Source organism: Sphaeramia orbicularis, chromosome 24 (genome assembly GCF_902148855.1).
Source record: "Sphaeramia orbicularis chromosome 24, fSphaOr1.1, whole genome shotgun sequence".
NCBI lineage: Eukaryota > Metazoa > Chordata > Actinopteri > Kurtiformes > Apogonidae > Sphaeramia > Sphaeramia orbicularis.
The window spans coordinates 38843497-38858663 of NC_043979.1; the positions used below are offsets into that span (position 1 = coordinate 38843497).

The 15167-nt window shown below is 29.6% G+C and overlaps 1 protein-coding gene across 1 annotated transcript in view; it reads left to right on the forward strand.

Moving 5' to 3' along the window:
- stxbp5a (syntaxin binding protein 5a (tomosyn)) overlaps positions 1–15167 on the forward strand; it is a 457988-nt gene that overhangs the window by 331032 nt on the left and 111789 nt on the right. The window contains exons 9-11 of the mRNA XM_030128552.1: positions 5228–5306; positions 7505–7659; positions 13385–13457. Coding sequence (XP_029984412.1) covers positions 5228–5306; positions 7505–7659; positions 13385–13457 — 307 coding nt within the window. The remainder of the gene's footprint in view (positions 1–5227; positions 5307–7504; positions 7660–13384; positions 13458–15167) is intronic.

Here is a 15167-nt window from a genome sequence, read left to right on the forward strand (position 1 = left end):
CTTATTTCAAGAAATCTTACCAAGATAATTGTCACTTGTTCCATTGGCAGATTTTTTTAATTTTTTTAATTTTTTTGCTTGAATTAAGCAAAAAAAATAAATCTTGAATTAGCAAAAAAATGTTGAATTAAGCAAAAAAAAAAAAATTTTGAATTAAGCAAAAAAAAAAAATCTTGAATTAAGAAAAATAAAAATCTTGAATTAAGCAAAAAAAAAAAAAAAAAAACTCTAATTAAGCAAAAAAAAAAAATCTTGAATGAAGAAACAAATCTTGAATTAAGCAAAACATTCTTGAATTAAGAAAAAAAAAATCTATAATTAAGCAAACAAAATCTAGAATTAAGCAAAAAAAAATCTTTAATTAAGCAAAAAAAAAATCTTGAATTAAGCAAAAAAATATCTTAAATTAAGCAAAAAAATATCACATTAAGTTAAAAAAAACTGAATAAAGCAAAAAAAAAAAAATTCTTGAATTCAGCTAAAAAAAAATCCAATTAAGCAAAAAAAAAAAAAAAAAGACTATTGAATTCGGCAAAAAATCTTGAATTAAATAAAAAAAATCTTGAATTAAGCAAAAAATTTCTGCCAATTGAACAAGTGAAAAGATTTCTTGAAATAACATTTTCCAGATCTATTGTCAAAAACTAAGTTCTTATATCTCACTGAAAAGTTACTCTTTAAGTGATTATGTCTTATTTTAAGTGTGTTGAGATATTTTAACTAGAAATGACAAAAATATACTTGGTAAGATTTAGATTTTTGCAGTGAACCTCTAATAATTACCCTTTATCAGACAAGTGACTATTTTTGGGAAATTTACACACATTACGAGACAGTGACAGCAACAGTTCCGTTTTTTTGTTTGTTTGTTTTGTTTTTTCATTTATTTGTTTTGAGCAGAAGAAAAACTAAACATTTTTATGTGTACAAGGAGCTAATATCAGAGCAAATACATTAATAAATAAAGGTGATCAAGACAAAATAGCAATTGCCATGTACACTAGTAATAACAAAACAAACTCAACATGTACTTGTTCCATTGGCAGATTTGTTGTTTTTTTTTAATTAAGAAAAAAAAAAAAATCTTGAATTAGCAAGAAAAATCTTGAATTAAGCAAAAATAAAAATCTTGAATTAAGCAAAAAAAAATCTTGCATTAAGGCAAAAAAAATCTTTAATTAAGCAAAAAAAAATCTTTAACTAAGCAAAAATGTCTTGAATTAAGCAAAAAAAAAAAATCTTGAATGAAGAAAAAAATCTTGAATTAAGCAAAAAATTCTTGAATTGAGAAAAAAAATCTAGAATTAAGCAAAAAAAAAAAAAAATCTAGAATAAAGCAAAAAAAAATCTTGAATTAAGGAAAAAAAATCTTGAATTAAGCAAAAAAACCAATCTCAAATTAATTTAAAAAAATTTGAATAAAGCAAAAAAAAAATCTTGAATTCAGCAAAAAAAATTCAATTAAGCAAAAAAATCTTGAATTCAACAAAAAATCTTATATTAACAAAAAAAAAAATCAGGAATTAGGCAAAAAAAAAATCTGCCAACGGAACAAGTGAGAAGATTTCTTGAAATAAGATTTTCCAGATCTATTGTCTAAAAATAAGGTCTTATATCTCACTGGAAAGTTACTCTTTAGGTGATTATGTCTTATTTTAAGTGTGATGAGATATTTTGACTAGAAACGACAAAAATATGCTCGGTAAGATTTTGATTTTTGCAGTGAGCTATATTTGGAAATTTCCACACATTACGAGACAGTTCCTCTCTTTGTTTTGTTTTTTCATTTATTTGTTTTGAGCAGAAGAAAAACTAAACATTTTTTTATGTGTACAAGGAACTAATATCAGAGCTAATACATTAATAAATAAAGGTGATCAAGACAAAATAGCAATGGCCATGTACACTAGTAATAACAAAACAAACTCAACATGTACTTGTTCCATTGGCAGATTTGTTTTTTTTTTTTAATTAAGAAAAAAAAAAAATCTTGAATTAGCAAGAAAAATCTTGAATTAAGCAAAAATAAAAATCTTGAATTAAGCAAAAAAAATCTTGCATTAAGGCAAAAAAAAAATCTTTAATTAAGCAAAAATAAAAATCTTTAACTCAGCAAAAATGTCTTGAATTAAGCAAAAAAAAAAAATCTTGAATGAAGAAAATAATCTTGAATTAAGCAAAAAATTCTTGAATTGAGAAAAAAAATCTAGAATTAAGCAAAAAAAATCTAGAATAAAGCAAAAAAGAAAATCTTGAATTAAGGAAAAAAAATCTTGAATTAAGCAAAAAAAAAAAAAATCTCAAATTAATTAAAAAAAATTTGAATAAAGCAAAAAAAAATCTTGAATTCAGCAAAAAAATTCAATTAAGCAAAAAAATCTTGAATTCAACAAAAAATCTTATATTAACAAAAAAAAAAATCAGGAATTAGGCAAAAAAAAAATCTGCCAACGGAACAAGTGAGGAGATTTCTTGAAATAAGATTTTCCAGATCTATTGTCTAAAAATAAGGTCTTATATCTCACTGGAAAGTTACTCTTTAGGTGATTATGTCTTATTTTAAGTGTGATGAGATATTTTGACTAGAAACGACAAAAATATGCTCGGTAAGATTTTGATTTTTGCAGTGAGCTATATTTGGAAATTTCCACACATTACGAGACAGTTCCTCTCTTTGTTTTGTTTTTTCATTTATTTGTTTTGAGCAGAAGAAAAACTAAACATTTTTTTATGTGTACAAGGAGCTAATATCAGAGCAAATACATTAATAAATAAAGGTGATCAAGACAAAATAGCAATGGCCATGTACACTAGTAATAACAAAACAAACTCAACATGTACTTGTTCCATTGGCAGATTTGTTTTTTTTTTTAATTAAGAAAAAAAAAAAATCTTGAATTAGCAAGAAAAATCTTGAATTAAGCAAAAATAAAAATCTTGAATTAAGCAAAAAAAATCTTGCATTAAGGCAAAAAAAAATCTTTAATTAAGCAAAAAAAAAAATCTTTAACTCAGCAAAAATGTCTTGAATTAAGCAAAAAAAAAAAATCTTGAATGAAGAAAATAATCTTGAATTAAGCAAAAAATTCTTGAATTGAGAAAAAAAATCTAGAATTAAGCAAAAAAAATCTAGAATAAAGCAAAAAAGAAAATCTTGAATTAAGGAAAAAAAATCTTGAATTAAGCAAAAAAAAAAAAAATCTCAAATTAATTAAAAAAAATTTGAATAAAGCAAAAAAAAATCTTGAATTCAGCAAAAAAATTCAATTAAGCAAAAAAATCTTGAATTCAACAAAAAATCTTATATTAACAAAAAAAAAAATCAGGAATTAGGCAAAAAAAAAATCTGCCAACGGAACAAGTGAGAAGATTTCTTGAAATAAGATTTTCCAGATCTATTGTCTAAAAATAAGGTCTTATATCTCACTGGAAAGTTACTCTTTAGGTGATTATGTCTTATTTTAAGTGTGATGAGATATTTTGACTAGAAACGACAAAAATATGCTCGGTAAGATTTTGATTTTTGCAGTGAGCTATATTTGGAAATTTCCACACATTACGAGACAGTTCCTCTCTTTGTTTTGTTTTTTCATTTATTTGTTTTGAGCAGAAGAAAAACTAAACATTTTTTTATGTGTACAAGGAACTAATATCAGAGCAAATACATTAATAAATAAAGGTGATCAAGACAAAATAGCAATTGCCATGTACACTAGTAATAACAAAACAAACTCAACATGTACTTGTTCCATTGGCAGATTTGTTGTTTTTTTTTAATTAAGAAAAAAAAAAAATCTTGAATTAGCAAGAAAAATCTTGAATTAAGCAAAAATAAAAATCTTGACTTAAGCAAAAAAAATCTTGCATTAAGGCAAAAAAAATCTTTAATTAAGCAAAAAAAAATCTTTAACTCAGCAAAAATGTCTTGAATTAAGCAAAAAAAAAAATCTTGAATGAAGAAAATAATCTTGAATTAAGCAAAAAATTCTTGAATTGAGAAAAAAAATCTAGAATTAAGCAAAAAAAAAATCTAGAATAAAGCAAAAAAGAAAATCTTGAATTAAGGAAAAAAAATCTTGAATTAAGCAAAAAAAACAATCTCAAATTAATTTAAAAAAATTTGAATAAAGCAAAAAAAAAAATCTTGAATTCAGCAAAAAAAATTCAATTAAGCAAAAAAATCTTGAATTCAACAAAAAATCTTATATTAACAAAAAAAAAAAATCAGGAATTAGGCAAAAAAAAGTCTGCCAACGGAACAAGTGAAAAGATTTCTTGAAATAAGATTTTCCAGATCTATTGTCTAAAAATAAGGTCTTATATCTCACTGGAAAGTTACTCTTTAGGTGATTATGTCTTATTTTAAGTGTGATGAGATATTTTGACTAGAAACGACAAAAATATGCTCGGTAAGATTTTGATTTTTGCAGTGAGCTATATTTGGAAATTTCCACACATTACGAGACAGTTCCTCTCTTTGTTTTGTTTTTTCATTTATTTGTTTTGAGCAGAAGAAAAACTAAACATTTTTTTATGTGTACAAGGAGCTAATATCAGAGCAAATACATTAATAAATAAAGGTGATCAAGACAAAATAGCAATGGCCATGTACACTAGTAATAACAAAACAAACTCAACATGTATTGCTCAGAAAGGATGTTATAGCTGTATAAGTGCTGCTCCAGACACCTGTCCACATCCACATTCTCCCTTTGAACACCATTCCTTACATTAGTACCATTACTTCATGGTACCTCACAAACCAGGTCTAGTCACTGTTCATGTAGAGGTGGACCTTACAGACCCTGGAGACCACGTCGGACCTGATTGTTGACTCGCTGTCCTCACTGGAACTGTTGCTGTCACTGTCTTATAATGTGCGCAGAAATGACCAAAAATAGTCACTTGCCCGATAAAGGGTTAAAGTTTGAGTATATGTCTCCTGTAAATCATCTGTGATCCTGGCACCTTCTCTGCATGCCCATGCCCCTACGTTGCCCCCCCATGCCCCCTCCCCTTGCTCTCTGATGAATAGCCTTTTGTTATTGCCTACCTACTGTTCAAAACTGCATTTTAAGTGCAGCTTCTGGGGGGGTATGAAAAAAAAAAAAAAAAAAAAAAAACTGACAGAAGAAACAAGAAGAGATAGAGGAGTGCAAAAGAAGAGAGGAGGTGAAGAGGGAGTGAACTGACAAAGTAAAGTAACTTGTGTTTGTTCTATTTTTAGGAAAACAGCCCAAGGATGGGAAGAAGCCAGAGCCTTGTAAACCCATTCTCAAAGTGGAGTATAAAACCACTAGGAACGGGTAAGACTGCCTCACTTTCTCTCTGTGTGTCTGCTGTCTATGAATAAGCTGCATCGTAAAGCACGTCTGCCTTATTTACAGGGGTTAAAAGCTGTTGCCATGGGAATGTGAATAACAAATCTAAATCTGCTTAGGAGGAGACGGTACCTATACAGAATGACTATGCATCCATCTGTTGACGTCAAACTGTGTCTTTGATGCAGCAAAGAAAACAGCGCTGCTATTTGCATCACATATCATTCAGGGTTTTTTGGGTTTTTTTTTCACTTCTCAAGGGATTTGACTCCCTTTCTGTTTTCACTTTTTAGCAGTTTAGGACAGGGGTGTCAAACATGCGGCCCAGGGGGCCAAATGTGGCCCGCCAAAGGGTTCAGTTCAGCCCCTGGGATGTTTTTGCCGAGTGCAAAAATTCCACAGTCTTGAATTGAATTAAGCAAAAAAAAAATGTGAGCTTGAATGAAGGAAAAAATCTTCAATTAAGCTAAAAAAAAAACAATCTTCAGTTAAGTAAAAAAAAATCTTCAATTAAGCCAAAAAAATCTTCAATTAAGTAAAAAAAAAAGTCTTCAATTAAGTAAAAAAAAATCTTCAATTAAGCCAAAAAAAAATAAAAAATTCTTCAATTAAGCCAAAAAAAATCTTCAATTAAGCAAAAAAACCTTCAATTAAGTAACAAAAATCTTCAATTAAGCCAAAAAAAATCTCTAATGAAGTAAAAAAAATCTTCAATTAAGCCAAAAAAATCTTCAATTAAGTAAAAAAATCTAAAATTAAGCCAAAAAAAAATCTTCAATTAAGCCAAAAACAAACAAACTTCAATTAAGTAAACAAAATCTTCAATTAAGCAAAAAAAATCTTCAATTAAGTAAAAAAATCTTCAATTAAGCCAAAAAAATCTTCAATTAAGTAAAAAAATCTAAAATTAAGCCAAAAAAAATCTTCAATTAAGCCAAAAAAATCTTCAATTAAGCCAAAAACAAACAAACTTCAATTAAGTAAACAAAATCTTCAATTAAGCAAAAAAAATCTTCAATTAAGTAAAAAAATCTTCAATTAAGCAAAAAAATCTTCAATTAAATAAAAACATCTTCAATTAAGCAAAAAAAAAAAATTCATTTAAGTAAAAAAAAATCTTCAATTAAGCAAAAAAAAAAAAAAGTCAAATTTAGCAAAAACAACTTGAGTTAAGCCAAACAAAAATCTTCAATTAAGCCAAAAAAAATGTAAATTAAGTAAAAAAAAATCTTCAATTAAGCCAAAAAAAAAAAAATCTCAAATTTAGCAAAAACAACTTGAATTAAGCCCAAAAAAAAATCTTGAATTAGGTAAAAAAAAATCTTCAATTAAGCCAAAAAAAAAAATCTTCAATTAAGTAAAAAAAAAATCTTCAATTAAGTCAAAAACAAAACTCTAAAATCTTCAGTTAAGTAAAAAAAAAAATCTTGAATTCAGCCAAAAAAATCTAGAATTTATTTTTTTTTTTGTCTTTGTTTTAGTGCGACAAATAACATTAAATTATGAAAATATTTACATTTACAAACTAAACTGTGAATAACCTGAACAAATATGAACAACCTGAAATGTCTAAAGAAAATTAAGCACAATTTTAACTATTTTTCTGCCTGTTCCTCAGTGTTTAGTGTCTTTGTAGATCTGATCCATAATGCACATGGACAAATGATAAGATGAGGCAGAACATGGTTAAAATTGCAGTAAATGTTCTTACGTTTTTTAATTTAAATTTCAGTTTTTTCAGTTTTTTTTTTTTTTTTTTTGATAGTTTATAAAAGTAAGTATTTTCACAATTTCATGGGTTTTTTTTTTTGCACTAAAACACAGACAAACATTTGGAGTTGTCATTATTTATAGGTTTTTATGTTATTATTTTTGTGGTCCGGCCCACTGCAGATCAAATGTAGCTGAATATGGAACTGAACTAACGTGAGTTTGACACCTCTGCTTTAGGATGTGTTTTGTCAGAACTCACTGGTGATGTTGCATGCAGTACAGCAGAAAGGTCACCTCTGAATGTGGATTCTTCATTTATTTCTAATGGCGTCAGATATGTTAACATAATCTACTGTTCTGCCTTTTGCCACTGAATTGGTTCCATATATTTTCTGGCCATAAAAACAGATTCTCTACATTAACGTGGGGTTATTTATGCCGACGCATGCCTCTGTGTGTCTGGGTTCCAGGGAGCCCTTTATAATCCTGTCTGGAGGCCTGTCCTATGACACGGTGGGCCGGCGGCCTTGTCTGACGGTAATGCATGGGAAGAGTACTGCTGTTCTGGAGATGGACTATCCTATTGTAGACTTTCTCACCTTGTGTGAAACACCATACCCCAACGGTAAGTATGTCTATGAGTGTGGGTGTGTGCATGTGTGAGCAGGATATTCAGCACTGGAACAAATCACACTTTTACCAACTGTGTTTTTCTCATTCCTAGTCCAAATATCTCATCCCACTTAAAATAAGACAGAATCACCTAAAGAGGAACTTTACAGTGAGAGATAAGAACTTTTTTTCTAGACAATAGATCTTGAAAATCTTATTTCAAGAAATCTTGCCTAGATAATTTTCACTTCTTCCATTGGCAGATTTTTTTTGGCATGAATTAAACCAAAAAAAAATCTTGAATTAAGCCCCCCCCCCCCCCCCAAAAAAAAAAAAATAAAATCTTGAATTAATCAAGAAAAAATCTTGAATTAAGTAAAAAACAAAATCTTGGATTAAGAAAAAAAATCTGGAATTAAGCAAAAAAGTCTTGACTTAAGCAAAAAATATCTTGAATTAAGCAAAAAATATTTTGAATTAAGCAAAAACAAAATCTTGAATAAAGCAAAAAAAGAAACATCTTGAATTAAGGGGAAAAAAATTGAATTAAGAAAACAAAATCTTGATTTAAGTAAAAAAAAAAAAAAATCTTGAATTAAGGGGAAAAAATTATTGAATTGAGCAAAAACAAAAAAAAATCTTGAATTAAGTAAAAAAAAAAGTGTTGAATTAAACAAAAAAAATTCTTCAATTAAGCAAAACAAATCATGAATTAAGTTAAAAAAAAACAAACAAACTTGAATTAAACAAAAATATCTTGAATTAAGAAAACAAAACATGATTTAAGCAAAAAAAATAAAAATCTTGAATTTAAGCAAAACAATCTTGAATTAAGCCAAACAAACAAACAAACAAACAAACAAACAAACAAACAAACAAAAAAATCTAGGAAAAATCTAAAAAATTTTACCAAGATAATTTTCACTTTTTCCATTGGAAGATTTTTTACTTAATTCAAGATTTTTTTTTTCTTTGCTTAATTCTAGCAAAAAAAAAAAAAAAAAAAAAAAAAAATCTGCTAAAAAAAAAAAATGATAATCTGCCAATGGAACAAGTGAAAGTTACCTTCAATTAACCCTGCTGATTTCTTGTTTTTTCATGATATAACCCCCCTTCTTTTTTTTTTTTTTGACAAATCACACCCTGAGTATATTTATATGAGAATTATGATCTTCATTCTGTAAATGCATTAGATTCTCATTCACACACACACACACACACACACACACACACCTTTCTGTTTTTTAATTATGCTGGATTGCTGGCCCCTGTGTATGAGTGTTTCTGTTATAAATATGAAATTTCCCAGGGGGGTGGATCCTATTGCAGTTTCATTATCCAGCACACAGAATATTACATTTTCATTTCATCTCTTGTACACAATTGCCTTCATTCTAAATTCAATTATTACCTTATTACCTTTGCATTGAAGAATAAACAGCCGGAATCTACCAGAATAGAGCTGAACGGTATGGTATATGTGCCCACTATCTGTGGAATCCAGTATAGAAACTGTACTGCTATGTATGTTAGTGTGTGTGTTATCGGGCATATACACAGCTGCAGATAGGATTAGTGAGTTATGCAACAATGATGACTTCATTATGTCACTGGCAACCTGATGTCACCACCCACCGATTTCATCTGATAATGGACATCAGTGAGTCTTTGGATTACACAACACACGTCTAGCCGATGTGTGTGTGTGTGTGTTCTTAAACCACTGTTTCTGAGCCAAGCAGCTGATAGTCTGTAATAGAACAGCTACAGATGATGACTGATTTCACACTCAGGTACTGTTGTCATTAACCCATAAAAACCCAAATTCACATTCAGAAAACTTGGTAACACTTTATAATAAGTCCACACTATGAAGCATTAGTTAAGCAGGAACAAATACTGAATTGATTATTTCTAAAGCATATTTCTGACATGAATACTCATTAGTATATGGTTTATAAGCACAGTTATAAATGTTTTACTAATCATTCGTCATCATAATTGTTCATCATTCAGTCATGCAGTTTCTTTGATAGTCCCATGTGCTGTGTCTGTCCTTTGTTAGAAAAACTGAGACTTTTGGGAGTCTTTAGGTCAGGGGTGTCAAACATGTGGCCCGGGGGCCAAATGTGGCCCACCAAAGAGTCCAGTTTGGCCCCTGGGATGTTTTTGCCAAGTGCAAAAATTCCATAGTCTTGAATTGAATTAAACGAACAAAATTTTGTTTGAATTAAGGAAAAAATCTTGAATTAAGCCCAAAAAAAAAAAAAAAAAAAATCTTCAATTAAGTAAAAAAAATCTTGAATTAAGCCAAAAAAAAATCTCAAATTTAGTTAAAAAAAAAAACAAAAAAAAAAACTTGAATTAAGCCAAAAAATATATATAATTAAATAAAAAAATCTTGAATTAAGCCCCCCAAAAAATCTTCAATTTAGTTTAAAAAAAAATCTTGAATTAAGACAAAAACATCCTCAATTAAGCAAAAAAAAAAATCTTGAATTAAGCAAAAAAATCCAGAATTAAGGAAAAGAAATCTTGAATTAAGTAAAAAAAAAAAAAAAAAATCTTGAATTTAGCAAAAAAAAAATCTTGAATTAAGTAAAAAAAAAAGTCTTGAATTAAGCCAAAACAATCTTGAATTAAGAAAAAAAAAAAAAAAAAAAAAAAAAATTAAAAAATCTAGGAAAATCTAAAGAATTTTACCAAGATAATTTTCACTTGTTCCATTGGCAGATTTTTTGTCTTATTCAAGATTATTTTGCTTAATTCAAGCAATGATGACTTATTCAATGTATTTTTCCCAAAAAATTGCAAGTTCCCTCGAGGATATGCGCACCCCATCTTGGGAACCCCTGATATAGGAAATCTATAGAGTGCGGCTGATCATTAACTCTTTATTTTCTGTGTATCTTTAGGTAAATATAGAGTGAAAGCTGGCGTCCAGGCTATTTCTAGCCCTGAATGTCACAGTGACAGAAGTAGACCCAGGGAGCCAAAGTTGTGAAACATTTCCCACCAGAATGTGAATCACTTATAGACGGGCACCAGGGAAGGAAAAGGAGAAGGACCTTGAATTAAGCAAAAATAAATAAATAAATAAATAAAATAAATCTTGAATTAAACAAAACAATCTTGAATTAAGCAAAAATTCTAGAATTAAGCAAAAAAAAAATCTTGAGTTAAATTTTAAAAATCTTGAATTAAGTAAAAAAAAATCTTGAATTACGAAAAAAAAAAAAAAAAAAATCATGAATTAAGCAAAAAAAAAAAAAATCTTGAGTTAAGCCAAAACAATATTGAATTAAGCCAAAAAATATTGAATTAAGCAAAAATATATGGAATTAAGCAAAAATATATGGAATTAAGCAAAAAAAATCTAGAATTAAGCAAAAGAAATCTTGAATTAAGTAAAAAGAAATCTTGAATTAACTAAAAAAAAAATCTTGAATTAAGCAAAAAAAAAAAATCTTGAATTAAGCAAAGAAAATCTTGAATTAAGTAAAAAAAAATCTTGAGTTAAAAAAAATCTTGAATTAAGGCAAAACAATCTTGAATTAAGCAAACATAAAAAAAATTAATTAATTAGAAAAATTGCAAGTGCCCCTGGGGATACGTGCACCCCACCCTGGAAACCCCTGATATAGGAAATGTATAGAGTGCGGCTGATCATTAACTCATTATTTTCTGTGTATCTTTAGGTAAATATAGAGTGAAAGCTGGCGTCCAGGCTATTTCTAGCCCCCAAACGTCAAAAGTGACAGAAGTAGACCCAGGGAGCCAAAGTTGTGAAACATTTCCCACCAGAATGTGAATCACTTGTAGACTGGCACCAGGGAAGGAAAAGGAGAAGGACAGTCAGACATGTAGTGACAAGAGCTGTCCAAGGGTTTCAGCCTCGGTGTTCTGGAGACAGCTGCAGACCTGCTGCTGTGCACAACACACTGTGTTCTAAACACACACACACACACACACACTTGGGTGGTCCATAAAATATGTTAAATCATTTCACACATCTTTCATTTCATCACATATCCCAAACTTCCATGGAACTGAGGATAATCTGTGGTCACTTTTCCATCGGACATCTGCACAAAACTTTACCCATATTTACTAAATGTCAAACAAACAGGAGTGTGGAATGTGGTTTTTTCCAGGAAATCACAAATGAACCACGATGATTTGTTTATTTTTGATCACAAGATGACATGAGAAGTCATGTTTCTTTTAAAACTTTTCTTCATCACTCGTTCTAACGTCCTATCTATCTATCTATCTATCTATCTATCTATCTATCTATCTATCTATCTATCTATCTATCTATCTATCTATCTATCTATCTATATCTATCTATCGTTCTATCTATCGTTCTATCTATCGTTCTATCTATCGTTCTATCGTTCTATCGTTCTATCGTTCTATCTATCCTTCTATCTATCGTTCTATCGTTCTATCGTTCTATCTATCGTTCTATCTATCGTTCTATCTATCGTTCTATCTATCTATTGTTCTATCTATCTATCGTTCTATCTATCTATCTATCTATCTATCTATCTATCTATCTATCTATCTATCTATCTATCTATCTATCTATCTATCTATATCGTTCTGTCTATCTATCTATCTATCTATCTATCTATCTATCTATCTATCTATCTATCTATCTATCTATCTATCTATCTATCTATCGTTCTATCGTTCTATCGTTCTATCGATCGTTCTATCTATTTATCTATCGTTCTATCGGTTGTTCTATCTATTGTTCTATCGTTCTATCTGTCTGTCTGTCTGTCTGTCTATCTATCTATCTATCTATTTTTTATTTCACAGTTTTCACACAGTATATCAGTAAATACACATTTCTTTGCTTCAAAAATTATCTATCTATATCTATCTATCTATCTATCTATCTATCTATCTATCTATCTATCTATCTATCTATCTATCTATCTATCTATCTATCTATCTATCTATCTATCTATCTATCTATCTATCTATCTATCTATCTATCTATCTATCACACAGTATATCAGTAAATACACATTTCTTTGCTTCAAAAATTATCTATCTATATCGTTCTATCTATCTATCTGTCTATCTATCTATATCGTTCTATCTATCTATCTATCTATGTGAAATGGACAGTTTTCACACAGTATATCAGTAAATACACATTTCTTTGCTTCAAAAATTAAATGCATGGTATCCATCTGAGTGGACATTTTTGCAACTCCACGAAAAGTTGGTTCATAAAAAAAAAAAAAATTAAATCGCATTATTTTTTTCATGTCTACAGAGGAATAAAAACAGGACAAAAAAAAAATCTTAAGGTTCTCATAATTCATGCATGAAAGGGTTAAAGAAGCAAGAAAGATGTGCAACTTGGTTTTCATTTCTTCATGTTGCTATCACGTTGTTCTTTTTTATCATTGCAGTAACTATGAGGTCGGAAATCTATTATAAAGGAGAGACTGTCCTGGAAAAAAAATCACATCGGTGCAAATATTTAATCGGAGCCATACCCCTACAGTTATAAATCACATAAATTAATACATTTTAAGTATTAAGCCTTCCTGCCCTCACATCTTCAGGGCATAGGTATGATAATAACATTTGCCATATAAAGTATGAGAAATACTTCCCCGGTGGATCGTAGATTTCAAGAGATTTCCCTTTCAAGAAATTGCTGGACTGCTTTAAGTACAATGTGATGAATGACTTCCTGTGCTTCATTTGTGCAGATTTTCAGGAACCTTACGCTGTAGTGGTCCTCCTAGAAAAGGATTTAGTGGTAATCGACCTTGCACAAAATGGGTGAGTGTGACCGTTTTTTCATATAACTTATCATCTAGACTTTATGTATTTGTAGCTTTATCATTAATTGTATATGTACAGACAGACGGGTGACAAATGAAAGGAGTGATATTTTGCTTTTTTTAAATGGAATTCTGCATTTTCAAACATTTCCCTGTGGTCTACATAAACTGTAAATGCTCTGCTTGGGTCTGAATTCTTCATTAATTCAACTCTACAGGTCCATCTTCAACCCTATTTCTGAGTAATGACACCAGAAAGGTGGTTTATGAGCACTTGCCCTTTAAATGCACATGACCCCGCCCCCTCCAGGTTGTTAACTGTGCTTTCTGTCCCGTTCAACCACTTGTGTTCGTTAATACAACCAACAACTGAATATTTTTGGTAACTGGCTCAAAGTTTGGACATATTTTCAGTTTTTACTACAACCGCTGCTGCTGATACACAATTATGTCGTACTCGGAGAGATGGTCATCGGAAGTCTTGACCTTATATGTGCAAATGTCGTGACGTAACTAATTACACTGGTCTACAATTTTTTAGAAATGATTTGCTTCAGACATTAAATGTGCTAAATGTTACGTATTTTAATGAGATTAATTGGAAAATAAATGACAAAAGTGCCGGTTTGCTGATGTTTTCAAGGTATATGATTAAGTGTTATTACACATACAGGGTGGGGAAGCAAAATTTACAATGAACATTTAGTTGTTTTGAATGCACTCGTCACACCAAAGGAGATTTCAAAAATAGTCGGAGTGTCCATAAAGACTGTTTATAATGGAAAGAAGAGAATGACTATGAGCAAAACTATTACGAGAAAGTCCGGAAGTGGAGGAAGCAACGAAAAACGTACCAAAGCTTTTATTAAAGCTCTCAAATCCAAAATCCTAAAGGATCCAACCAAATCCATGAGAAAAACGGCAATTGAACTTGAGGTAGACAACAAGAGCGTTAGAAATGCAGTAAAATATGATTTGAAGTTAAAATCTTACACAAGAACACCAAAACACTTGTTGACAACAGCAACAAATCCAACTTTAGCAATTTTTGGGAATCATGTTTATAGCTGCCTTCTAGCCCAGATCTAAACCCTCTGGATTCTGCTATTTGGGGCGTTTTAGAACATGCTACCAATAGAACATCACACAGCAATGTCGACTTTCTTAAAGATACTATTAAAGAAGAATGGGATAAGTTGTCACCCGAATATTTGAGGAACACTTGCGCAAGTTTCAGGAAGCGTGTGAAGGCAGTTATTGAGAAAGAAAGAGGACTCATAGAATAAAAACGTTTTCTATTATGTCAATTTTCTTGTGGCAAATAAATTCTCATGACTTTCAATAAACTAACTAGTCATACACTGTCTTTCAATCCCTGCCTCAAAATATTGTAAATTTTGCTTCCCCACCCTGTATATATTGGTTTATGTACATTTATATAATAGTTTTATAAATCTTCCACTAAATAGAATCTGTAAAGTGAATGTATTCTAATGTGCAGACAGTGTTTTGAAGTAGATCTTGTAGCTCTGAGACAAATATTCCTTTTGAGTCAAACCCATTCTCTCGTTACTTCTTGAATTTCACATTTTGACCCAAGGCTGTATCTTGGAAAGTTCGGCCAACCAAGGTTATAATAGTTTTGGATTTTTAATTATAGTTTAGTTTTAATTAGTTTTGACTTTTTTTTTCTCTTATTCAGTTAGTT